This window comes from Anomalospiza imberbis, chromosome 21, assembly GCF_031753505.1.
Source record: "Anomalospiza imberbis isolate Cuckoo-Finch-1a 21T00152 chromosome 21, ASM3175350v1, whole genome shotgun sequence".
NCBI classification, from domain to species: Eukaryota; Metazoa; Chordata; class Aves; order Passeriformes; family Viduidae; genus Anomalospiza; species Anomalospiza imberbis.
Window position 1 is genome coordinate 2,443,604 of NC_089701.1, and position 27,611 is coordinate 2,471,214.

Sequence of the window (27,611 nt, forward strand, 5' to 3'; positions counted from 1 at the left end):
TTACCTGTAGCTTTCTGGCATCTTCATACTGATTACAGCAAAGGGAAAATAGATTAGAAGCCAAGTCAGAATGCACCATCAATACGTTATATTGGATTTGAAAGAACAGGTTTACTAGTTAATTAAGAACCATATCAAAAGCCAGCTAAAATTACATGGAAAGAAAAACTTGAAATTTCTCTGACCCCAGAATGACCTCCACTCCTGTCTGCAGCTCCCTTTGTATGCTGTTTGGCCAAACCTCTGTGTGCTCCTTACCTGGGGATACAGGAAAGTAGCCGAGGGTGCCAGGAAGCAAAATAACAGTGGTTGGCATAATAAATAAATGCAGAGTTATAACTCCTGCCATGAAGAGGGTTTAAATAATTGTATGCTCAATGATTTTATCTCCTAGTGCAAGAATCAGGAGGTAAAATAAAACCTGATACTGCTAGAATGAAATAGCACCTTCTGACAATTCCAGTGTGGTAAAAGCCGGTGACTGCTGAGCATTCGTGTTTTAATTATTGGACGCACATAAATCATTTATTACACATTGATTTGTTTTTTAAGAATGTTTTGGTAGTGTGAAAACAGCTGGTAATTAACTTGTGATCAGATAGATTCAACCCCTTAGCAAAGCAGGGGGAATACCTGAAGGCTTATGTTTATCAACCATTTCACTTTAAATTCTAAAAACAAGTCCAAAGCTCACAGGTTCTTGCTGAAGACATGGAAATGATTTTGTGGAAAGTCATTGAAATCTGTAAGAATTCTCCCTGTCTGGAAGAACCAAGAGTAAAGATTTCAGATTCATGAGAATTCGGATTGTGCCTGTGATTTTTATTCAATTCCTAAGCTGTATCCAGAGGAAAAGTTAATTGGAAACTAGGAGTTCATTAGCTGTTCAGAAAAGCAATATTGGTAGAAATAGCTGAATCCTTGGTACAGCAGAAGTCTGGCCCTTGTCCTCCGTGCCCTTCTGCTGGCTCCAGTGGGTCAGGGTTTCACCCAAAGGCTTGAAAGCTTTTCAGCAGAGAAATTGTTTTATTTACTGCACTTTTACAATGAAACTATTAATAGACTTTCCTCTAAAAACAAGCAGGGAGGAACGGAAATGAGCTAACTTTGTAATCAGCCAAGTCAAAGCAGCAATTGAGCCTGGCTGGTTTGGGTTTCTCATTCGGATGCTATTCAATGCCACTGTTATTTCTGAGCACGATGGTGCAGCCAAGTCTGGAAATGGAGGGATTTGGAAAACAACAGGAGGACATTCCATATCCCCTACCTGTCCTGTGAAATGCCACAGGAGAGCTGTGGATAATTATTGCCCACGGCAGTCTGGGTCTGCACCAGGGGACAGAGGGTTAAGCCCAAGTTATTTTGAACAATAGATTTCACTTTATTTTCCTGTTTCCTACTTTGCAGACTTACATTCTGAGGCTTTACTACTTAATCCCCACTGTAGTAATAAAAATTTTTAATCCTGTGTTTAAAATATGAGATTTACTTGTCAAAATCTGGATATACAGCATGGAATTATAATCGCTGTTCAGCAAAAGCAATTCCCCTCCAGTTCAGGCTGCTGTTTGGGACAGCCTGTCAGGTGCTTTGTGTCAGCACTGGAGGAATGTGCAGACCACAGGGTCACAGCAGCTTTCCCTACACACTGGGTACACAAGTTTGCACACATTTCATAGGTACCAGCTCAGATTTCCCATTTTTCTCTGTGTTTTAATCCCCCTATTCTTGCTGGGGTGTTAATAGCAAGTTTGGCTCCCTCAGCCAGCACCTGCCAGGCAATTACTACCTGGCAATTAATGGGTAAAGCATTCATCCAGCACAAAATGAAGAGCAGGTTTTTCCACAGACAGCATCACAACCACGGCTAGGCACTGCTCAGTTCTGCACAGACTTGAGTCAAGGAATTTTGGCACCAGGAAAGCCTTGGAAGCCTCAGCAGGGATCACTCCCCTGCACTGGGCTCTCTTAGCAGCCCCAGGATGCCCAGACCAGCCAGGCACTGCCCCAAAGAGTCGAGGTTAAACTCCTGAATTAAAGTTGGGATGCTGACAAGGAGCAGATGTGGGATCTAACACAGATTAACATCCAATTGCCAGCTCTGCCTCTCTGGGAGAGGGGATTCCAGGCTGACCCCACCACTTCATTAATAAACTTGAAATATATTCCTTACTGGAACAACATTTAATTTCCTCACCCAATATTTATTCAGAGCAGATTTGGAATGTGCCACACCTACCCATCCTGTGTTACAATAATATTACAAAAAATAATGAACTCCTTATGTCTTAGTGTGGTAAAATTAATGCCAATATCCCTGGGCTGTTTACTGGATTCTTAAACAGCTCTAAGCTCTCACAGATGTATACAGATATTGGAATAATTCTGTTTCCAACAGAAGCATCTCCAGGAAAAAGTTAGATGCCAATTTATCAAAGGTTATTCTGGATTTTCTTACATTTGATTGGTTTTGAGACAGTAAGCTGGGAGTGTTGTATTTATCCCAGTGCCACCTCTCCCAGTGTTAATCTTCTCCCAGCTGGAGAAAAAGAGAAGTTACTGTTTGGATTTTTTTTTCCCCCCTTTAAATTGCACCATTCCCTTTTGCAGCTCATCTTCCTTACTAATTACAAAATGTGGTGCTAGGAAAGGAACATACAATGAGCCAACTTGTGGTAGGCAAGGGTCATTACTCTGGGATATTTTCAGAGTACTTGGTTATTTCTAACCAACAGCTCTTTATCTTTAGCCCTCCCTGGCTAAAAGAAGGTTTAAATCTTGGGGAGGAAAAGGAAACCTAGGAATAGTGATTATTTTTTCTTAATGGAAAATTATAACTATCAACTAGATCATCCTTCATGCTGGATATGACAGACTTAAGCACTTTGAAGTGATTGATTTTTAAATGATATTATGATTTCATGGTTGGAGAAGTAATACTCTTTGCTTTTTCAGACCCTGTGTATCATCCTATTCCTTACCCAGAGGAGACACCATTAAGTAGCAATTTGGGGCATTTATTACAAGAGATGGAGATAAAATTATGTTATTTTACTTGTACAATGGCCACGTGTTTCTGCCATACCAGGTCACGTACACACCCAGGACGTGGTGCTGCCCTGATTTTTGCTGTTTTCCTGAGAACTGCTCCAGTGTCCTCTTTCTGGCAAGGAAATGAGGACACAGCTGCTGGATGGGCCACCCAAATCCCACCTGCAGCCAGCCCTGCCTTTCACCCTGTTGGTTAAACCACTGCTTCATTCAGGGAAAGAAAATCTTGAAGGAACATGTCAAAAGCACTTAAAATGCAATCAGCCCTCAGCCAAATATCTCGCTTGGTTATCCTGACTTGAAAACCTGTGCTGCAGAATCAGAGCTGGGTTCCAGCTCCAGTAGCTGGACAAAAGAAAGATATTCTCTCTGCCTTGTTAGACCCAGCACAGACTCCCTTCCCAGCACATCTTTGTCCAAATACTGTGACCTAAACTGCTACAAATGGAGCCAACCTTTCCATCAAGAAAGCCTTAATTTATGGTGAGCAAAGAACAACAAATCACAGCCCCTCAGATTTATGGCCCCCAGGATCTGAATTGACCATACAGCACAGCAGCCTTACCAGCACTCTAGTCATTTCTTTAATAAAGTTGAAAATATCAAATCTGCATGCATGCAGAGCCACCCCATCTGAATTTTATGTAAAGTGCGCAATAAGTTTATGGATGGTAGTAACGTATTACTCCTTGTAATTTCATTATGTAAAAAGACACAGTTGGGATCTCTTAGGCCCCTATTTCAACCTTTATGAATTAAATAACAGAATGTATGCAAGGTTGGAATTGGAGAACAACATTTTCCAACAGGCACAATTGATGAGGAAGGGTTCTCAGTATTTTATGAGGCTGTAACAAACTCTTTGCTGCCTAATTGGAGAGAATCTGACAGAGAAAAAGGGGGAAAAAACACAAAGGAAAGCAGAAATCTGTCAAGATGAGGATAAAGCAAAACTTAGTGTAAATTTAGGACCTTTGAACAAATCCACCCCGACGTGCAAATAGTTCTAGTATCAGACCCAGGTGCAAACTTTAGGACTTGTGTCTGTCAGCAGGAGAACTGGGATCTCCTTAGTCAATCCAGAAGCCCTAATGGTTACTCAGCAGCTGTGTGGATAAACCTTTGCTGTATCTTGTCAAACTATAAAAATGTGGTCATGCCCTGGATCTATTCCTCCTTTCACTCCCAAAAATCTTGAGTTTGATTTCATTAAAAATTCAACAGTTTGGTCACAATGGCTGCAAAACCAAGGAAGGAAAAGCCTGGAGTAGATTCTGGGTTTATGGTGTTATGCATGGGACATCTCAAGCCCTGAGTTAAGTAAACTCTAACCTGTTTGGGCAATGCCTTTTGGTCCATAGCAATGCCATTATTTAGACTATCACAATCAATAAATTGGATTTTGCTTTTGCAAGTGAAAGGGCTGTTATTTTTCATACAGTTTGTCAATAGGCTCCAGGTTAGGAGATATATGAAAGATATTCTACACAGGCCAGAGAGTTATGAGCTCTCAGGCAGATGAATTATTTAAGTTCTTTCCACTTCTATAAAAAAATAAATACAGAGATGGCCAAAACACATGCCATAAATTGTGGGTTTGATGTAGGTTTTCCATCTTTCCTTGTCTGTTCTAAAAAGCCTGGGTTCTTTGTGCTGAAAATCCTTTTACCATTTGCATCTGTGCAGTGAAAGACATTATTATACACTGAAATAGTGTCCTGTGAACTGGACTTACAGGTGAAGACTTACTGCACTCACAGCTGTTGGGTCACCCAGGGAACTGAAGCAGCCAAGGACATTTCATTCCCTCCTGACTGTTCCCTCCCTGGTCTGGACCCCAGGAAAAGGCAGGAGGGCACAGTACCTTCCATTTTTTCTGATATCCCTGTAATTCCTGCCGTTCTGCCACTCTAGCAATTACCTGCCCCCATGAGCTACTGTAAAGACATTTTAAAGGAAACTAATTATTTGTGAGAATTATTTGAAAATACAGCAAACTTTGTGTGATCTGCACAGAGTTCCTAGGTTCCAGTGGTTTGAAATCTGTCTTCCAACCTGCCCCTTCTCTTTGCCCCCAGTCTCTCTCTAACCCTCACACCCCAGCTCAGCAGAATTTCTGCCCTGCCATTCCACTCTGCCATGATCCATTATTTAATGCTAATGTGCTCTATATACCTCATCAGCATGTTCAATACATATATTTTCATTCACAAGTCTGCTCTCAAGAGCCAGGACAGAGAACAGGGCCTCTTTGATGCCAGATGCTGCAGGGATGTTAAAGCAGAAGGGGAATTCTTACATCCAATCTCATGTATTAGGATATTGGTTCCTTTTCCCCACCAGCACATACTTGGAGCACTCTAAGCCAGCCAGCTCTGCCCTTGCTGTTTCCTTACCCAATCCACTCTAGTTAAATACCTTTTTCAAAAGGAGTTTTAAATTATAAGTCTAAATGAGGCCAATAAATTATACTTCATAAAATCCTGTGCACATCATTTCCTTACAGAAGAGGCTCCAAAGAAATATTTTCCATGCCACCACCTATGTTCCTATCCCTTTGCAATATAACATTTATTCTAATATTAAAATGGCAGCTGCTCTATAAATTGTGAATCATTAGCACTCTTCATTGATTTTTCCCTCGCAGCCTGCAACCCTGGGCAGCGACTATGTGTGAATATCAGTCTATTGGATTGAGATTCATATCCTATTTGAGGGTCAAAGACCAAGACCTCGTGAGCTTGAACTTCTATCAGCCTAAAACTGATCAATACCTGGAGATGTATTTGATCCTGGCTGCTAGCACAGATTAAGTGGCCATAAATACAATCAAAAATGTGAGGCTGCTGTGGGAGCAGGAGCCCAGCCTCAGAGATGCCAGCTTCAGTGGGATTTCTAGGAGCAGGGACAAAGCTGCAGGGCTGGGTCCTGTAATTTTGGGGAGGCTCAGCCCAGCATGCAGCTGCTGGAGGAAGAAAGGAGGATTTGCAGCAGAGACAGGACCCAGCGGTGTTTTCAATTATTTTCCTGTTGGACATGGGACCAAACATGTCCCATGTCCACTTCGGCCACTTCAAGTTCCCACACCCCAAGTATCCCAGGATATGAGGGGACTGCTCCTGACATGGATCAGAGCCAGCTGCACAACCACTGCTCAGCTTGGCATGGACACCACGAGTGGAAATACCAGGAGGATTAATTGAAAAAACATTAAACAGATCAAATAAGTCCCTTTCTTCTCTGTGTCCCCTCTCCCCCTCTATCTCCAAGTGAAACTTTAAATACATGATTAAAATGACCTATTAAAGAGAAGAGACTCATTCCATTTGAGTATATTAATGGTGATTCTCTGCTGGCTGAGGAAGAAAAAAAATCCATAATCATAAGCCTTATTAAAGAACAATATCCTTCGAGAGCTTATTGTTTTCCCCTTTAGAGAGTGCGAAGCCTTGAAAAATAGACCTGGAAGCAGAGGGAAATAAAGACACTGTGTTGCACTGCTCCAGACACCACAGCACTCAGGGAAATTACCTCCCTATTTTTAGGCATGTTTACAACAGGCCTATTTGCACTATTACCTTTGATCCTAAACTCTAATTTAAATTATTCTTTTAAACGCTTGGGAGATCAAGAGGGGAAATAATTAGAAGTGGCAGGAAGTCTGAAAAAGAAGGAGGCACTTCTCTGTGCTGTGAGATGGGGTGGAGGACATGACTCTGGGCAAGCAGCAAAGGGCACAAACCATCCTTGCTGTGCGTGGGGGCACCAGTGGCACCATCAGGGCACCTGCAGGATGCGGCTCCCTCAGTGCTGATTTTGCGAGAGAAGCCTCTGTCTGGCTATAATCAAGTACAAGCTGGTGTTTATATTTACATGGTTTCACGTCCTTGCAGTGTCCTTGGGGGGAAGAGACTTCATTATCATAAAGAATATGTTTTTATTCCACTACATAAGTACTACTTATTATAGTCTCATATATTTTCTGACACTACCAAGGGGTCTTTATTGTTGTACATCAAGGTCACTGACAAGTAATATATTCAATCTATTAAGTTATTAGGGAGATAAATAATTTGGATGCAAGCTGAACTCTGAACTTTTACCTTTTCCCCTGACAGCCGGGTAGTTTCTTGGCATTCATACTAATCTCAGCTCTGCTTGAATAGTAATTCCATTAGGGCTATGGCTGCAGCTATACATATGCAATGACCTCAAACACAATTTCTTTATGGACATGGGCAATAGGAATATTAAAATTTTAAGCCAAAGAGGATGTAATGTAACTTTACATTATTTATTGTAGACACAAATCCTTTATAATATTAAAGGATAAAGAATTAATAAAAGAAAGATCCCATAAACAATCCATAAAGTCCAATGTAGTTCTTGATTTAATGCAATTGCTTTTTAGTGTCTTGTGGTTACAGACTTACACTTCATTAAAAAAAATCTAGTCAAGAATCAGGAGCATCCTGGTAACTCAGTGGTCCCTGGGTGGTTTGGAAAGCAGCTTTAACTCTCCGGTTCTGCTTGTGACAATCTACCCAGGGATGGTCATAAGCCAAAGAGTGGGTAAGCTTAATCCAGAGTTATTGCAGTTATTTTAGTCCCTGAAACCAGGACTAACTGGTTATTTCATCCCTGAAACTGGGATCTCTGCACCGGCTAAGCAAAGTTTCGCTCTCTGTGAGACCACACAAGCCAGGCCTTCCTGCTGCCAGGACACCTTGGGATTGGCTTGAACCTGGCAGTGCCCCAGGGAAAGTCTCTAAACTGGGATTTGCTGTTTCTCCCCTCCCAAATATTCCACCAAGTAGTTTTCACTCCTGACAAACCCAGCTGCAGGGACTGTGTGCCTCTGAAGCTGCAGTTTGGGAACGTCAAGTGCCAGATCCTGGGAAAGGAAGTCATCCCTGAACACTGGAGCAAGGATGTTACTTCCTCCAGGCTGATGTGGTGTGGTCCTGGTATCCAGAACTTTACCAGTGCAAAAATCACATCATATTTGATAAATGTTGGCAGCCAAAGTGTTGAAGCTGCTTTCATGTAAATTCTAATTTAGACCTCTAATGTCAAGAGAATGTAAACCTTGCTAAAAACACCAGTAACCTAAAAAATTAGCTAAACTTTGGAGGGAGCTTTTCTCTAATGAGAACAGACTGAAAGTGGAGGAAATAAACCAATGAGACTTTCACTGAATTTTATATTGCAAATACCTGCTGCTGTAACATGTGGCAAGGGAACAGCTATGATTATTATGTTTATTACTATTTTTCCTGTGTTTATTTGGGATTGGAGCTTGGGATACACATGAGGGATTGTCCTAATTACCTCCTGGGCATTCTAGAACTACCACTGTTAGCTAACCTGGAAGATTTTTCCAGAGAGAGGAATAGCTGTATGATCCTACCTCTAACTGTCCAGGGAGATGTTTTATTTTTTTATTCCTGCTGCTGAAGACAGAAGTCAAACCCATCTGGGGTGCAACACTGCCACAGTCAGAGTTCAAGCACTTCTTTTCACATTCTCCATTCTCACTTCTTTTTTTTCCCTCCTCCCTCATCCATCATCCCCTGCCCACACCCTTTCACCACTCCTCAGTGTCTTCTTCTGACTGGGAAATCTCTCCGGGGCTCAGAGCAAGTGGTTCCCCAGGCACCTGCAGCCCCCATCCCACTCTCCCTGGGGATCTGGACACAAAACACCCCCCAAGCACCCCAGCCCATACAGATCTGCCCAAATGCCTCCCTCAGCCCCAGGGCAGCAGGAGCTTTGCCCACAGGGAATGTTCGTGTATGATGTTTTCACACTGCAATGTGCAATCAATGAGCTTGATCAGATTTGAGGTTTTTCTCAGTTTTCTATTTTTTTTTTTTTTTTGGTTGTACTTGTTGGGCATTTGGGCTGCTCCAGCTCTGCCCCAAGCTCCCAAGCTTTTGTATTGCAATAAGCAAAATTCACTTCACAGCACCACTTCCAAACCAAATCTCTCATGTGTGCTGTTAATTTAGATTTAATAGAACTATGGCTGATTAAATAATTACCCATTGATTGTAATAGTGAATTGGGGGTTACTGAACTTGAGAAAAGAGCCTTTAAGCACTTAGATTGCAACAGTGAAGCTGTTCTGCCCAGCAGGGCTGGTGACCTGTTCATGAGTGGGCACAAAGCCAAGCAGAGTGAGGAGCTCTGGAACTCCCCCCCAGCAGCTGGTCCCTTCCCCATGTCTGCTGTTCAATAAATCAGTGATGGATGGGTCTGTCAGGTGGGCACAACCCTAAAGAACACCCCTGAATTCTGCAGAATGGCTCTTGGGATGCTCCCAGGAATAGAGTCTGGCCCTTCCAAATGAGCATTCCAGCCTGAGGAGGGGTCCCTGCAGCCGGGGTGGGCTGGGATATTCCTGCAGCGTGCTGGGGAGCACAACCCCCCTCTGTTCAGGGAGGGACACACGAGGGTTTAGCTCTGCTGCTGCAAATCAAACGAATGACATGGATTTGTGGCCTATCATCTTGACAGCCTCCTTTAAACTGCTTATTTTAAAACAGGATAAACAGAGGATTAATAACCTTGCAGGAACACAGAGAGCCTGGTTCCTCCCAGGGAAGCCTCTGTAACATCCCTCCCCAGCAGCTGGGCGACAATCTCACCCCCCTCCTGCCCTGCACCCTGGAAATTGTGTCCCCCTCAGCCTGCAAAAATAATTCAGGATATGCCCCTGATTCAGTCATAGGAATAAGGTGATACTGAAAGATTATTTTCCTCTGCACTGCTTGATTTAGGAGGGAAGAGGTCTGTGTAGTAAATCTGAATATTTTCTTAATCATCAAAATAAAATTATTTCAAGGCCAACTCATGTTCCCACACTGAGGAACAGTCTGCTCCCCCCACCCCTCACTCAAGTTGGATAGAAATGCTCTTCCAAAACATTCTTGGAAGTTAAAGCTGTTGAAAAATTCACAGATTCCTTCCAAAGGAATCCTCTATTTACAAATACACTTGTATTTACAAGTGAGTAACTCCACTGAGCAGCCCAGGGGGGATTTTATCCAAGTCCTCCTGTCACTCAGTCATTTCAGGGCAGATTTTCCATCCGTTGCTGCTGGACAGCCCCACAGAGCCTGTGGGTGAGCAGGCAACACCAGCAAGGTCCCTTTCACACTTCTGCCAGACCTTGCTGACTTGAAAATGCCACATTTGCAGCAAAGCAGCAGCACATCTAATAAATCACATCTGTACACTGCTTTATTCACAGGCACTGACAGTTTAGGATTGACGACACCCAGGGCAACCTAATGTCAAGCACTCCTAATGAAAACTATCCCATTTTGCTCCAGTAGCAGCAGCTGCCAACAGACATAATCTACTGGCATATGGAGAAGGCCATGCTAATCCCTGCAAGGTCATTAACAAGAGGGCGAAAATTACATGCAAAGCACCAGCTGTGGCATCCCCACAGCCTCACACTTGCTGTAGCAGGGGCAACAGAGGTGAAAAATGCAGCTACGTCTGAGCAGGCCAAGAGTTGTGGTAGAGCAGAGCTATTTCCACCCCTTCCTTCCCCAAAGCAGGGGCCAGTGCTGCTGAAATTCTTCCTGGGAAAGAAGCTGGGAGACTTTCAGGTGTCACAATCTGCAGTGGCTCAAGGAGAGAAGAGCTGCAGGATGGCTGGAGCTCACAGGAGAACCTCAAGGAGGTCTTGGCTCCCCTTGGCACATGGGCAGGAGCTGTGTCCCACCTTCCTGACAGCCTGACACTGCTGCCCTCAGTGGAACAGATGCAAAGAGCATCTTCACACCCATCTTTCCAAGCAAATCCATGGAGACGTGGTGCCTGGGGTGTGGTTTAGTGGTGAACCTTGGGCTTGATGGTCCTAAAGGGCTCTTTTTTTCCCCATATAGCATAGAATTCCAAACGTCTTCCCAGCAGTTAGGAGCAGCATTTCACATGGAAGGGAAGCAGAGCCTCCAACCTCTCTTTCCTCCAACCCCTAATCCAGAAATAAGGCCTCTGTCACTCCAGGCTCACCTCAGGTTTGTACATTTTAATGTTTACATGCACATGAGATCTGCTTCCATAATCCCAAACTCACTCCCAGAGACTATCCTACCCCCATATTTACATGGGAATTCAGGATCTCAGTTTATCTTTCCATTAAATTGCACAAACATTTTTATAAGCCATAAATCAAAAAGTCTGTTAAAACTCCTCAGCAACGACTACCTAAAACAAATCTTTTCCAATTTAAATCTCAGCCTGAATAACAATCAGTCCCATAAACCCTCTAATTGTTAGCATTACTTTGGGTAATGTTTAAAAACATTAATTTCAAAAAATGTAATAGGAAAAAAGCTCTTTGAATCGGCAAAAAGATAAATGGTCTCTAGCAGCATGACCTTTCCCCATACCACAGTGACATTGAATCATTTTAAAGTTATTTACATTTTCATTCTTCCCAGGAAAAACGTTGACAAGGCTTTCACCGACCATAATGGATACACAGTAACATCTGTGGGAAGTGTGACTGCATCAAGAGCCCTTCCTCGATTCCTCGTCACACCGACCAGCTTTAATTAATAGTGGAGAGGTGATTCCAGAGCGAGTTGAGCCGTGGGACATGCCACGAGAGGGGTTTAGCCAGCAGTGTGTCCCTGCCTCGAGCCCACGTGCCTTCAACTCTGCTTTTCCAAGGTGAATTTGGCTCATCATCCCCTGCAGGATGGGCTGTGACGGCACAAAAATACCTGAGATAAATCTTGGCTTTTCTTTCTAATCTGTAGTGGAACATGGCCCTGGCAGCTCCCTGGGCAGAGGCTGTGTCGTGGTGTGCACACACTGTCCCCAACACACCAAACACACCAAAAAGTGCTGCTGCAGAGACCTGTGACCTCAGCAAGCTGTTCCCGGGGTAGAATAAGGTTTGGCACCATCCCTGCACTAATTCCCAGCAGGAGCAGGGATAGGCTTAAGAAAAATGAAGAGAACTCTGGTATTCCCTTCCTCCATCCTCCGCTGAGCATTTGGGGCTTTAGAAAGTAAAACATCTCTGTGGCAAGCACATTTCTCTTTCTCTCAGGATTTTTCATAGAGGTGCACAGAGAGAAGAAAGAGAAAGCAAATTCTATTTCTGCTCCTCGTTTTTCCCATGTGGAATGTGCTTGGGGAATTGTTTACCTGGGGTGATTTCTTGGTTGGATTCTGGTGAGGATTGTTGGAGCTGATGGCCAATCCAACCCACCTGGGGCTGCACTCTCAGAGAGGGGCACGAGTTGTTAGTTAGATATAGTAGTTAGAAAAAGTAGGTATGCAGTTTTAGTATCTTCCTTTTTATAGTATATTAATGTATTACAGCATAGTTATAATAAAGAAATCATTCAGCCTTCTGAACTGGAGTTGGACATCAGCATTTTCTCCCACTGGGTTTGCCTGCATTTTACAATACATCTACCCTGGTGGAAGCAGGAGCTGTCCCCTGAGTGACTCCAGTCCCCACAGACACAGCAAGCCGGGGTGGTGGGGCCAGACTCAGCCCTGACTCGTGAGCCTTCAGCAGCTTTCCTGGATATTCCAGCAGCCTTCCCTGACATTCCTGCTGCTCGTTCCAGCCCTGGCATCCCATCCCTGTCCCTGCAGCCCTCTGGGCACGGCTGTACCAAGGCTCCCCCCACGGCAACTCGAGCCCTGCTTGGCTCCTTCTAATATTCATGACAAGTAATGTGTCAACCCCCAGAGGCACCAAGGGATCCTGTTTCAGCAGTGCTGTGCCCAAAGGGGTGACACGGGCTCACCTGGGCTCCAGGGTCATGCAAGGGACCAGGACAGGTGCCAGAGCTCAGGGACACGTCCTGTGGCTGCACATCATGGACAGACTGCAAATGTCTGAGCTGCTACTTCGGTGGTGTTTTGGTGACAGCTCCTGCAAACGCTGGCACTGAGGGGTGGCTCAGGACTCGCTGCATCCCCGTGCTTGGTCCAAACACTTCAACTCACACACAGGACACAACCCTCATGTTGAAGTGGGACAGAAATATCCCACCTGATCAAAGCATGTCAATTAGTGTTCATCTAAGTTAACGAGATGCTTCAACTAACACAAGGGAATTTATTTCAGAAGATAATGATTTTTCTGTTGGCAAACGTAGTGATAAAAACCTGCACAAATCTGTATTTCGATGGAGCTGGCTCGGGGTGGTTGTGCTGCCCTGGTGCTGTGGCATGGCAAATATCAGCATCCCACAATTAGCATGCAGCTTATTAATCCCTGCAAATAAATGAGCCTGGTCCTCTAGTCCAGCAAAACACTTGGGGGACCAATTCTTTATTTCTGAGTGTATGATTAGTACAAATTAAAACCAGAATAAGTTTTAATTTTGCCACATCAAGCAGGTTCATCAAAACACCCTTAACCCCCAGAGTCAGATCCCAATAACGGCATAACAAGGGCATGTTTCAACTAGGATGATTAGGATAGTCCAGGAAAATTAATTTTGAAGTTCATGGCAGCCTCCTGTCAGAAACAGGCCACAGTGAGGAGGGGATGTTCAGGAAATGAAAATGAAAAGGCTGTGCTAAGCGCTGCTGGTGGCAAGGAGCAGGCAGGACCTGGCTCTGCTCCTCAAACACTCTCATAAAAGAATCACATCCTATGAAGCCAATTCAACGTGATACACTCAACAACTGGAGCCCAATTCCCAAATACAGAGCCCTGCTGCCCAAATCCTCCCTCATTTACTAAGGGCTCCCCATGGCTCTGATTTGGGCTGCTCAGAGCCATTGGAGCAGGTGCTGCACATTGACCAACAAACGCAGGGCACCGAGGACAGCACGGGATGTTCAACTTCACTCTCCAAAAAGCACACTTCAAACCAGTTTCCCTTCAGCACTGCTGCCTTCTGCCGCCCTGGCTCTGCCCAGCACACACAGCCTCGCTTTGCTCTATCAAACCCACAAGGCACCACCTGGGCTGTGGGACCTTCACCCCAGTGCAGCCAGGGATGGTTCTGGTGCAGGGATTTGCAGTGCTCAGCCCTCCCTCAGCCCCAAGGAGAACACCAGTCCTCCTCTTCTGCACACAGACACAGCTGGGCTTGTGCCTCTGTGTGTCAGGACTCCCCTGTCCCCAGCACAGGGGTCCCCAGAGATGAGGCAGCAGCAGCCCCAGAGCAGGGTTCCCTCCAGGAACAGCAAAGCAGCAATTTCAGCATCTACTCTCCAGACAATAACTCCTTTCAAATTATAATTCACATTTGAGAAAACAAAACAGAGCCCAACAAATCCTAGTACAGCTTGCAGCATACAGAAAGAAAAGCAGCCACAGCTCATGTGTGGCCTCAGAAAAAGGAAGCAGCAAACAAGTTCAGCCTCTCAAATCAGGCTGTGTTAAAGTGAAGGCTCATTATACAGCAAGCTGAGATCATCAAAGCTTTGGGGGTTTTTGGTGTTTGTTGGGGTTTTTTTGGGTTTGGTTTATTTTCCATTTGAGAAAAGAATCAGGGGTTCCCCTTATCTGCTTCATTTTTGGTCCACACAAACACCAGGACAAATCCTGGGGAAGCACCACATCCTGAGATTAAATCAACCCCACACCTCATGATTTTGCAACCATCTCTCCCAAACACAACCAGCACAACTGACCTTCAATCCAGAGGGAAGACTCAATCCCAGATCCTATATGGTCAGAGAATGACCCCATGATTGTTGAGAGAAATTAGGAATCAGCAAGGACACAACCCTGGATAAGGGGAGCCATTAAATAATTCCCCTCTGGCCTCACCTGCGGAGCCCAGGCGGGCCTTGGTGAGGCCCATCCCTTTTTCCAGGCAGATTTGGGGAAATCAGCTGTTTCAAGTGGAAATCAGCCTTCCACCCCAAACCCTGCCAGCCCTGTGTGGGTGTCTGGGGGAGGATGGCCCTGTCCCTGCACTCCCTTTCTCTCCTGTGCTTTGCACTTCTGTTCCCTGCCCTGATTTACCCCAGCAGGGGCGAGGGGAGCCCGGCCTTGCACCCCATCCCTGCTGTTAATGAGTATTCCAGTGGGCTGCTTCCATAGATTGAGAACAACATCCTCCCTGGGCAAAACAGAAGTGATTCCTGAATTAATTTAGATTTCCCGCTGCCCTGTTAGACCAGCTGGATATGGCACGCTTCATCTTCCCTGCAAACAGTGCCGCCGTCCCTGGGGGACACTCAGCACTTTATAAACCTGTCAAGCCCTTAAAGCTGGTGACCGTGAGGCTTCACAACAGAACGTGGGGAGGTTTATGGCCACACACACACCAGCCAGCCCCAGAGAGGAGCTCCAGCACGGGTGGGTTGGGACTGAGGGGATGTTGTTTTGTGCTGCGCTTTCATTTAAAAGCAAGCAAGCAAAAAAAAAAAAAAAAAAAAAAATAGCACTGCGTGATTTATTTTAAAGCATCCAAGCTGCTGCAGCCTGCGGTGCTTTGAGAGCGTGTGTATATACATGGGAAATGGGAGATTGTCTCCAAAGTCATTTGCATTCATTCCCCTCTCCCCCTCCTCCATGCAGAGAGTGTTTTTAAAAGGCTCTATCCTGCAAACGGCTGAATACCTTCAACTTCGGGGTGCAGAGCACCTGATCGTGCTGCTTTTTATTTAGGAAACATTTTGTTCTGCCAGTTCCCCCCTCCAGTGCTAATTTAGTTCTCTACTCTTCTTAGGCAAGCTCCACAAAATATTTTTTTACGCAAACAGCATTTTTCAGCATCTCTGTGACCCCGCTCAGGCCGAGCGCGCCGAGCTCCGGGCAGAGCTGGGCGGGCACTGCCGGGTGATCCCCGGGGATGCTCCCGCTGTCCAGAGCTGAGCCCAGCCCTGGAGCACAGGGGCTTTGGGCTCCAGGCTCGGCTCGGTCCCTGGGGCCGAGCTCAGCTGCCGGACGCTGCCTGTCCCCCAGCTGGAGGGGCTGCCAGCTCCCGGCCACTCCGCTGTCCCTCGCTGTCCCCTCCCGGCCGTTTGCTCAGCCTGACAAGTCGGCATCTGATGGAGCCGCTGCCGTTTGGGTCCCTCAGGGATTATAAGATGACTGCAGCAGGTCCCAGCTATTCTCTGCAGCCCAGCATGTTGTTGCTTCATTAAACGCCAAATTGTTACATTAATTCTAACTGCCCTGTAGAGATGTAGCTGTCAGGAATGATTTACTCGCCTCCAGCTGACTCGGAGCCTTTTTCCAGGCTCTGCAGAGGCACTGGAAGAGGCCAGGGCCTGGGTGGGAGTTGGGTGCAGGACTTGTGTCCAGCCTGACACTGGCTCTGCCCTCCCTGGAGAGACAGGGACACTCTTCAGAGCTCAGTGGAAGAAGAACCAGGGAGCTAAAAAAATGTGTGGAATTTGCTTTTGCTGAACTGTGGGCGGCTGGTGAGACAAGTTTCCTGTTGACAGGCAGCATCTTTGCTGGAATCTTTACTGAGACCAAATCTCTGGTCTCTCCCTCGCGCTACCCGGCAGCTCTGCCTGCGCTGCAGGAGGAGGATCTGGAGGTTTTCCTGCCTTCTTCCCGAGGAGGGTGATTTGGGCAGGGGGAGGCCAGGTGGGACATGAGGGCAGTGGGAACACCTCTGGTCAGATGCTCTGACACATCTGGGAGAAGCCACCAGAGGGGCCTGAGGATGAGCTGGCTGTGCCCACCTTCCCTGCTCCCTGTGGATGAGGGGTTTCACCTGGCCCACACCCCAAAAGGGGCACTGAGGACCCCAAGCTCTGTGCCCAAGCTCTTGGTCCCCTTTTGTCACCTCCTCCCCTGGATCAGACTGGATAGGAGAGGAGGTGTCTGGGCACGAGGGATTTGGTTTCATTGGCCTCACACGGGAAATCCAAATAAGAAAAAAATAAGCTGCTTCTTCTATTTGGCATAAAATCAAAACATTTCTGTAAGGAACACAAGTTTAGGCGCAAAGGTGAAAATGCTGTTTGGGGGAAAAAAAAAAATTGATACAGTAGATTTTCCTCATTGAGAAGACAAAAAATTTCCTGCCTCCCATGTCATGCACTGATGGAAATCAGTGGAGGTTGTAAAGCCACCTGCAGATTGAGCAGTGCAAACCTCCTCTTCCTAACTCTGCCTGGGTTTTACAAGCCGTCAGTCAGTTGGACAGCGTTAGTTTTATTTGCCTCTTTCAAATTGGTTTTCTTTTTAATGGGAAGAAAGCATTTATATTAATGGAATCCTTGAGCCTCGGCCTTGAAAGGAGAGGCTGAAATGCAATCCCTGAATTTGAGCTCAGGACACACGGGGAGCTTTTTCCCCGTTCAGAGCAGCACAAGCGTCGGCAACTTCCAGCCCCGTTCTGCCCTTCCGAGCAAAGCACAAAGGCAGGGGGAGATTTGCATTTCTTCCTTTCTTAAATTCAGCCATCCCCTGGGAATTCCCGGGGGCAGAGGAACAACAGCACCCGTTATTTACTGAGAGGGAAACGATGAGAAAAATATCTGTAAAACACAGGTTCAATTGCTACAGTTATTAGACTGTTTTTATAACAACAGAATTAGCCTAAAACCAACAGCATTTCTGTCTTTATGTTGTCGTTTCTTAACTTTTAGGAAATAAGAGTATTTCAAAGTGGTGTTTTTTTGGTCTTTTATATGAAAATATTATGAATACTTGAACTGCCAAAATATTCTCATGCAAAACACCTTCCCAGATTTGGTGAGGGCGTTTCTAGACACAGAACTCTTGAAAATACAAACTCTTCTTTTCTCTTTCAGTGAAGTTCTGCGATCTGCTTGTTTTAAATCTCACAGTTTTCTATTTAGTCCATAAATTTCCATAAGAAATGTGCCCGTGATGTAACTACAGGCTGGCAGCAACAGTTGTCTCTTTATTATTCACTTGTGGAGAAGGAAGGAGAAGCTGCCGAGCCCAGCTCTGGACTCAGGAGCTCAGAACTGAAGGAAATAAATTTTTGCCTGGGCTTTCTCCAGTCCCTGCCATGGCTCTCAGAGTGGATCTCCTGGAGAGAAAAGTGGGAGTGTCTCTGTTGGGTGAGCAATTCTTCCCTAAAGCCGTGACCATGGACCTGCTCTGCTCTGGGCAGGCTCCTTGTGCTCCCTGAGAGCAGAACCTGGGGTGCCAGGAGGGAAAGGAAGGAGGGGGCGATGAGCATCGTGAGCAGCACAGCTCTTAAACTGCCCAGCAGTGGCCACGTGTCCTTTAGAAAAGGCGAGGAATAAAAGCCGGGATGTTCCAGCTGTCCCCCGGGGCACGGGGGCTGTGCCAGGCGCTGGCAACCCGCGGGTACCGGGACATCGCCCCGGGCTGTGCTGCTGCTCTCATGTGGAAAACCTCGGGGCAAATATTCCCTGACTTCCCAGGGGAGTGGGAACCTCAGAGCCCACGTGAGTTCAAAAGTGTCTGTCCTGAGATCCTCGAACCGGAGAGCTCAGCTCTCTGCTCCCAGCAGTGTGACCACGGACACGCGGATGTGTGTGCTAATCTGGATATGTATTCCTGTATAAATACATATATATGTGTGTGTTTGATCAGACTGACTCCCTTAGGAGTTTTTTCCCTTTCTTTCTGATTGAAATATTTCCATATCTGTGTTTCACGTTCACAACTTTCTGCAGACAGACAACATCAGACTCTATTTCCTGTTGCTGTATCAGCCACCACCTCTTTGCCACAAATGCTGAAAAATAACAACGTCCCATCAAAAATTGATCAAAGCCAGAGCAGTCCTGTTCAGATCTCCCAAGGACTGCCAGCCTCCCATGTCCTCTTTTTTTTTTTTTTTTTGTTCCAAAGCATTTCCACATCGGTGGGTTTGCTCCTCTATTGAAAGGGAATATTTCAACACTTTGTTCGATCAAGTTTTAAGAGCTTTTAGTTTCAGGGTTTTTATTCACTGATGTTGATGTGAATTTAGCAAAAGACTATGTAAAGTTTAGCTGACAAATTTATTTGTAATCTTGAAGTATTTGATCATCAGAGAGAAAGCGAGAATATAAATAAAAGACACTGGACATCCACATAATCTACAGTTAATTCCATAATTTGTACAGATAACAATATACATACTGTCTTGCCTTTCCTCACAATCAGCTTGCACGATATCCGTGGAAATACACAAATGCCTGGAACAGAGACGTGTCCCCGGGGAAGGGGGTGCTCACTCCAGCAGTGCCTGGGGAAGGGCTCATCTTAAACCAGCCCGACCCCCCGAGAAGGTTTTTGGCAACAAGACATCAGGGTGATTTTTGAGACACTTTGCAGTAAAACTGATGCAAAGAAATTTGAAGGAAAAGCATAAGATCCGCAACCCAGATCCACCACCGGTGTCCCCGGGTGAAGAAAATTCACCTCTTGACCTCATGATAAATGTGGAATTACTTGGTAATAAATACATCTATTCACGGTTTAATGCTTATATGGAAGAGTCAACCTAGCCATCTACGAATTAAAGAGGGGAGAAGCAGAATTAACATATGATTTTCATTTTACAAAGGAAAAGGGCTGTTGATAAATGATTGGCATATTAAAGAGCATTTCGTTTTAGAAAAGTTAATGTAAATTCAAAGTAAAACAAAACATACCGCATTGGTGCACTTTTAAAAAATCTGTTGGAAGAACAGAGAAGTTTCCTACCATGGATTTCTGTAGTGATTCACTATGAACATTTCTCCTATAGAAATATAGACATTGTCACACCTTTCACCGTGGATGAGGATTTTATTTTCCCTTAAAAATGTTTCGGTGTGGATGGGTGACGGAGCAAGTCCTTGCTTTGGAGAATGCACTGACAACAAAACGCAAAATACCTCATATCAAATCTGTAAAGCACAAGTCTTGGTGTTTGGTAAAGACACGAGAATCAGTTTGGTTGGGACGCTCCGGGTGCCAATGGTTGCAGTGCCAGGGCCTTTGTCCACCATCGTCATCACCACCGTCAGGCCAGGGTCCTCTCCGAAATCCCCTCTGCTCCCTCCGTGTCACATTCCTGCCCCGCTCGTCCCTCTGTCCTTTCCAAGAGCAGGTGACATTCAACAGCACCGAGTCCTTTCCCTTCCCACTGCCTGGGGGTGGCCCCAGTATCAAAACTGAGCGTGGTCGACCTCATCCAGCCAGGAGGCCGGGCTGGCCGGGAAATCCGGGTACCCCCCGCTGCTGCCGGTGGAGAGGTCGGAGCTTGGTCCATTCCCGGCCAGGACCCTCATGGGCTGGGGCACCCCTGGTCCGCTCTGTGCCATGATGGCCAAGCCGTTGTCTGGGTAAACCAAGCTGGAGATTAAGGGCTGGTGGCCTGGCAGAGCCTGCAGGGACGCCGGGGACGGGGGGATGCCGTAGGGGCTGTTGGAGCGCAGGTCGTGGTACTGGTCCTGAGCCGGGATCCCGCTGTGCTCCAGGGCGAAGCTCCCGTTGGTGCCAGCCTGCCGCCCCAGCGCAGGGGAGGCTTCGTTGAGATTGCTGTAAATCCCATTGGAATGGCTCATTTCGGACATGGAGGGCTCATCTGAAAGGGAAAAGGACTGGTTTTACTGGCGGAGAAATAGTCAGTGCTGGAGTGGAAGAGCAGCAGTCACCCAAGAACTCCTGCAAACTCTGGGTATAAATAGATTAAAAGGATGGGAGCTGAGTAGTCATGCTCTTCCACTTGTAATTCCTTATTATTCCCATCCTTGTCAATAAATCTTCATACACAGCCACGGGATTATTTTTTTTTCTGAGTACAAACATCTAATACATCTTGGATTTTAAAATGAATGAAAAGTACATATTAAAATATAAGATTGTGATTTAAAAATAATTCTTTAAAGGGAAAGTGAATTCTATGTCTTTCCACTTTTTGTTTCTATTTGGTTTGGAGGTTTATCTTGAATTTTGATATCACTTTTAGGAGCTACCCGAACCAATGCAAGATAAATTCCCCATTGCTCAGGAAAGGAGACATTAAATTAAGATATTTGTATGCTCAGGAACAGGCTAATGAAACCACAGAAACACAGAATGTATTTGTATGGCTTAAAAACACTCCTGAGAAATGAGCAATATTTTTTAAGTTCCCAGCAAAAACTGTTTGTATTGGTTAGGGGCTTTATGGAGAGAGAGCTGCTCTGTTGCCGGGGATACAAACCTGTTTGTGGCATCGAGCTCTCAGTAATTGTTCGACATTTTTTAGTTATTATTTATAGACTATTCATATTTAATGAGCTGATACACAGTGTGTATAAACAGACTCGAAAATCAAATGGTTTTAGGAGCACGGGAGAGGAGCTGAGATGAAAAAGTGTGTGTTTATAAATACACAGTCTGTGTAAATATATACAGCGGTTTGCATTTCAGTTTCTCTCCCATTCCTGAAAATGATACAAAAATTTGGGATGGAGCGCTGGGTGGAGTTGGGATTGTGTAGAACGTGTTCCTGCAAATGTAACCCGGCCCGGGGCCCTGTCCCTGTCCCTGCGGGTCTGGAGAGTGCGGGGTGAGCTGCTCTTGGTCTGTCCTGGGTTTGTCACCAGAAATCTCGGCCCCAAAAAGGAGACACTCTGCTGCAGAAGCCGCCTAACACGCAGCAATTTCCTTTTTTTGCAGCACAGGAACAGCTCCCACAGGACTGAAGAGTCCTAGTGAGCAGCTGCACAAATAAAACCATCTCTAAATACGATTAAAAAAAATAAAATCACACTCTTTTTCCCATAGAAACATTCCGTGGTTCTGGGCTTCCCGGTTTTTGTATTTCCAAGAATCCCTTGAAACGGCCGTGTGTGAGCAGCGGCTCTGACACTGCAGCTCTGCCCGGGGAGCTCTCCCTGCTCCTCCCGCAGCTTTCGGGCCCGGCCGGAGGCAGAGCGGAGCTTCCCCCGCCGTTCCTCGGGCCCGGCTGCCTCTCGCTGCCGCGGCTCCGGTTCCGCCCGCGGTGAATCCCGCAGCTCTGCCCTTCTCCCGCCTCGGCCGCTCGGTTTCACCCTCTGTTTTATTGCCGCAAATCCCGGCCGCGGCCCCGACGGGGTGAAAGCAGCCGGGGCACGGCAGCAGCTTTGCGGGAGGACACAGCCCGCGCTCGCAAAGCCCGGCTGGGGCTGCGGGGACCGACCTGTGAAGGAAACCTCGGCGTCGCTGTCGGGCCCCTCCTCCTGGATGCTGTCCTTGTCGGACTTGGATGTCCCCCGGGATCGCTTCATGTTCCTGAAGTACTGCCCCCACCGCTGCCTCCCCGCGTCCTTCTTCAGCCTTTTCTCCTTGGCCCTGCGGTTCTGGAACCAGACCTGCGAGCGGGGCACGCCGGGGAGCTCCGTGCCTGCGGGGCCGCTCCCCGCCCGCCGCCCCCGGCCCGGCCCGGCCCGCCCGGACCCCGCTCTCACCTGCACCACCCGCATGTCCAGCCCCGTCTCCGACGAAAGCTGCTCCCGGACGTGCCGCGCGGGTTTGGGCGAGTTGTTATAAGCGTTTTTGAGGGTCTCCAGCTGCTTGGCCGTGATGGTGGTGCGGGGCCTCTTGGCCGTAGACTCAGCCTCTGCCGACACGGGGCGAGTTAGGGGTGAAGTTACCGCGGGGGACGCGGGACCCCCGACCCTCCCCGGTCTCTCCCTCCGCCCTCCCGCCCGGAATGTGAGCCTGTCCCGGAGGGCAGGAGCGCCCTGGGCCGCCTCCCTGCTGCCCTCGGGGGTGGAAGGGACAGGGCCAGGGGTACCTCTCTGCTTGGCCGTCTCGTAGTCCGCCTTGCAGACCAGCCTGCTGTCCTCCATGAGGTAGAACTCGTCGCCGGTGGCCAGCTGCCGCTTGCAGACGATGCAGGCGAAGCAGTGCAGGTGGTAAACGAAGTCCTGGGCCCGGCGCACCACCTGGGTCGGGGGGATGCCCTGCTGGCAGGCGGCACACTTCGTCCCGAAGCGCCTGAGCATGGGGGACAAGCGGCGGCCGCTGAGCTGGAGGAGGCCGGGCGCGGTCCCCGCCGGGCCCGGCGCTGTCCGCGGTGCTGCCCCGGTGCCGCTGTCCCGGTGCTGAACCCCAACCGCGCCCGTGCTGCCCGCGCTGTGACACCACCCCTCGCCGGCCGCCCCCCGTCCCTTCCCGGGCCGTCCCCACGCACTTGAAGAAGTCTTCCTTGCAGTACACGCCGTCCCCGCGGCTGAAGCACTTCTCGGCCAGCTGCGTCTGGCAGTCGGAGCATTTCAGGCACTTGCTGTGCCAGTGCCGGTCCAGGACTTTGAGGATGAACCTGTCCACGATGTGCTGGTTGCAGCCGGCGCACAGCGGGATCTCTGCGGGGAGGCAGCCCCCGTCAGCCCCGATGGCCCCTCCGCCTCCCCGACCGGCCCGGCCCGCCCCGCCGCCCCGGGGCTGCTGGTGACCGACGGCGGACCCGGGGGTGGCCCGAGGAACAGTACGAAAAAAAGCATTATTCGTTCAAATTCGTTGTCGCGGCGTCGTGGAAAGCAGCGAACGCCCGGGCCGAGCACACTCCGGGAGAAGTTCCCGGGAGAACCGGTATAAACAAGAAGGGAAGTGATGGAAACGGAATTAATCCCCCGAGCGAGCCGCCGGCAAATCTATAATTATCCCAGGCTCTTTTTCCTTTTCCTAAACTTCCAAAATTCACCTGCGAACAACGGCCGAGTAGCCTGAACGGGGTGGGGAAAGAAACTACCAAAAATTACGAGAATTGCACTGAAAATGAAAACGCGGCAGTCTTGTCCCGTCCCCCTCTAGATACCGACAGAGTTTATACAGAAATAGATAAGGATACAGTTATGGAGAAATAGAGATATAAAAATAAGCAGATACAGCAGATAAATGTATAGGTATATATAAACGTAAATATATAGATTTCAGTATATAGGTATAGATAGAGATAAGTAGGTGAAAATATGGATATGAGGTACATAAATACAGATATATGGGTATAGATAGAGGCGGAGAGATGTATGACACGGCTGTACAGAAACAGACGGGTACGGACACGAGAGCATTTCTGTGTAAAGATAATTCTATGTAGATATAGGAGCTGCATCGCCGTGCGCAGGGGTAAGAGGTGGAGGTGATAATCGTTATCCTTAACAATTCACCTCGTCCAAACAAACAACCCCAACAGCGGCAGCGCTAAAGGCAGCGGCCCCGGCCAGGACGGAGCTCCGGCACCGGCAGTGGGCACGGTAGCCCGGCACAGCCCGGCAATGTCCCGGTCCAGCCCGGTCCGCGGCTCTTACGTTGCATGGCGATCCGGGGGCCGCGGCAGCTCCGCTCCCTCAGGCGGGCCGCGGGCTCTGGCGCATCTTCCGCGGGGCGAGGGCGCAGCCGCCGCCGGCCCCAGCCCCGCGGGACCGGGCGCGGAACCGCCGCTCTCCCCCCCGCCGGGCCCCCCCAAATCAGCGGCTGCTGTCCCCCGCTCCGAGCGCTGCCACCCCCGCGGCGCCGGGGATTTAATTCGCTAAAGCGGGTTATTTTTAGACGCCGGCCCTCGCCGCCGGTGCCGGTCTGAAGCGCCGGGCAGGGCACGGCGGCTCTCTGTATTTAATCCCCCCCGCCCCCGGGGCCGGCGGCACATCCCCTCCCGCCGCCCCTTCCCGGCTGGGCTCGGCGGGAGGGACGCGGCTCCGGGGAAACGAACCCCGACGGGGCCGGCGGCGGGCGGGGGTCGCGCCGGGGGAGGCAGCGCCGGCCGCTGCCCCGAGCTCGTTGTGTGCCGCAAACCCCGGGATTTGCCCCCGGCCCGGGCAAAGCACCCCACGGTTCGGCCCCCCGGCGGCGCGAAACCCCCCGGGACCGGCCCTCGGCCACGGTAAGCCCCGCCGAGCCCCGCCGAGCCCTTCCCGCTGCTTCCCCGAGCCCCGACGGAGCCCAGGACCGCGAGGCCGTGAACGAGTGTCGCGTCCTGCGGGAAAAAGGAGTTTGCGCGTCCTTCGTTCTACCGGGGGCTCGATTTCGGCGGTGCCGCCTCCGCCCCCGGAGAGCACAAGCAGCTCCCGGTTGCCGGGTCAAACGCGCAGCTGCCGCGGCCGCGATGTGCGCACCGCGGAGAGCCCACGGGGACAGCCACGGAAAGACGAACCGGGAAACGACCGGGGGCACCGGCCCGTTCACGGCGGCTGCGGGGCCGCGCGGTCGGTCCCGCTCACGGTGGCACCTCTGTCCCCGCACACCGGCGGGGCCCCCGCCCCTGCTCGTCGTTGATATTTTTTTTTAAGCCCCATCGAAAGCTTTCGATGTTGGCGAGAACCGGGACGGCCCCGCTCCGGGACGGACCCGCGGCCCCGAACCCGGCTCGGGCTCCCCCGTTGAGCCCCGGAGCCCCGGCCACGCTGGGGGAGCGCAGCCCGGTTCTCCCCGCCCAACCAGGGCTGACCCGGTTCGTTCAACGGGACGAAAGAACGTTTAAGAGAAGAATTAACGGAGTTTTTCTAAAGTGGGGAAAAAGCCGCGTGGGAGGCGGGCAGGAGGGCGCGGGTGGTCCCCGCGGTCGGAGGGAACCGTCGGGCAGCGGGAAGTCCCCGATTCGTCCCTGTCCTCGTTGAGCGGGCAGCAGTGGGACCCCGGGGCAGGAGCCGCCGTTCCGCCGGGCCGGGCAGAGCTCCGGTGAGAGCGAGGAAGCCGCCGCTTTTCCCTGGGATCGACGGACACCTGGAGCAGCGCACGGGGGGCAGCGAGGGGGGCTCTGATATCGGGGACGAGGCAGGAGAGAGCGAGAGAGAGCGCGGGACGGGCGGGACGGACCGGGACGGGCGGGACGGACCCCGCGATGCCGTCGGGCCGCCCTTCCCCGCAGCCAGCCCCGACCGCGGCCCCGACGGTGCCCCCGGGACACAGACGGAACACGGCCGGTCCCGCGGCTCCCAGAGCAGCCGCCGCTGCCTCCGCGGGGGGACGCGGAGATCTGCGCGCCTCCCCCTCACCTGGGCTCCGCGGGAAGGGGCAGAGCTCCGCTGCCTTCTCCGAACCTGCGCGGACCCGCTCCAGCAGCATCGCGGCCTCCGTGGGCGCCGTCCGAAGTGCGCGGGTGGCTGCGGAAGAGTGGCGGAGGGGCGCGGAGGGGCGCGCAGGGAGCGGCGCGGGGCTGGGCGGAGCGGGGGGGCGCGGGGGGCGGGCCGGGGGCGGCACCGGGCCGCAGATGGGCCGCGGTTCAGCGCCGGGCTCTTTAGCATCACAAAAGCGGCCGAGGGAGCGCTGTCCCCGCCGTCCCACGCGTGGCCGCGCCCGACGCGTGGGTTCGGGCTGCAGCCGCCGCCCTCGGGTGCAAAGCGGCCCCGGGGCCCCCGCTCGAAGGGGGTCGGGGGTGCCGCCGTCGGGGGGAGCCTCCGCCCGGGCCCGGCTGCCCGCCGGCCGCCCCCGAGCCCAGATTTCGTTTGTCCCCGCAGTGCGGGGCTCCCCTGAAGCCGCTCGTGGGCAGCGGGGGGGCTCTTTCCCCGCCGCTAATTAATTAACGAACGCGGAGAGGTAGCGGGTGCCTGACCGCGGCTGCAGGAGGTTAATTGCACTAATTGAAGACGGGGCGCACCCGGATGGAGCGTGTGTGTGCACACAGGTGTGGGGTGCGTGTGCCCGGAGCCTGTGCTTGTGTTCTGTTCCACGGCACCTCGCGTTCCCGCGTGTGCGGAGCTCTCGGTGCGCTCCCAGGGGCGCGGGGGCCGTGTTTGTCTGGGGAGAGCCCCGTGCGTGTGTGCACCGCTTGCCGCAGGCAGCCGGAGCTGATAATTGTGGTTGTTACTGTGAGCCCGTTAATCCCCCGAATCCCTTTACCTCCTGCTCGCAGGGGATTACAAATTAATAAAAGCAGCTTAGGGGCGGGAGCCTCCAAACTCACATATGCTCCTGCCGACGGCAGCACCGGGACTTTCGCCCGCTCCTGGGGACGGCCGTGGAGCCCCCAGCGAGTCCCGGACCCCAAGGCAGCCAGCCCAGACCACCCTCCCCTCCTCCGGCTCCTGCGGGGCCGAGGGCCAGGTCGGGGCTGTCCCCTGGGATGGTTCGTCTGGCCGGGGACAGGATCCAGTCTGCGGGACTGTGCTCAGCCCTGTGAGGGTGGGAAATGCAGGGATTCACTTTGGGGACCAGGACTGGGGTCCCCAAATAAAGCACCCAGGAACGCCAGGTGGGAGTTGGGGTCCAGGTCCTGCCCGAGTGTGGCCGGTACCGTGCTGCAGTGACACCGGGTGCCACCTCTGCCAGCACCTCCCCAGGGCCATGAACATCTTCTGGGGGCAGCTGATGACCCACACGGTCCCTTTTAAGCTCGGTTTTAAGTGGATTTTTAGTCTGAGCCTCTAAGGGAAGCACTTTAAGCAAACCCGGGTGTGGTGGTGCCGGTTCCCCCGGGCACGGGGCAGGGGTGGGGCAGCTGTGGCCGGGCAGGAGCGAGGGCAGGGGCTGTGTCCCACTCAGGACCAGCAGTGGCACCTGCCAGCCCCGTGGTCTCTCATGCTGTGACACCCAGGACCCCACAAAAATCCTTGTGCTGATCTCTCCCTGCACACCCTCCTGTGCCCTCCTGCTCAGGGGGCAGCAGGCACCAGACCTGGCCATGGCCTTCCTCACCTGGGCTTCTGCCATTAATAAAAAACAACCATTAATAAAAACCAACCCACTCAAACATTTATTTATTCCTGGTTTA

At 50.2% G+C, this 27,611-nt stretch overlaps 1 protein-coding gene across 2 annotated transcripts; it reads right to left on the reverse strand.

Moving 5' to 3' along the window:
- Window positions 1–19,999: 19,999 nt before the first annotated feature.
- LHX3 (LIM homeobox 3) lies at window positions 20,000–26,017 on the reverse strand. 2 transcript variants are annotated; one of them, XM_068211080.1, is made up of 6 exons: window positions 25,897–26,017; window positions 23,097–23,268; window positions 22,698–22,900; window positions 22,369–22,520; window positions 22,101–22,272; window positions 20,000–20,519 (listed from the first exon to the last, which is right to left on the reverse strand). In XM_068211080.1, exons 1-6 carry the CDS (start codon window positions 25,964–25,966, stop codon window positions 20,101–20,103), a joined length of 1,188 nt encoding a protein of 395 aa, XP_068067181.1. In that variant the 5' UTR covers window positions 25,967–26,017; the 3' UTR covers window positions 20,000–20,100. The 2 variants fall into 2 exon arrangements, with proteins under 2 accessions (XP_068067181.1, XP_068067180.1); XM_068211079.1 differs by having other exon boundaries at window positions 22,369–22,900.
- Between the last annotated feature and the right edge of the window lie 1,594 nt (window positions 26,018–27,611).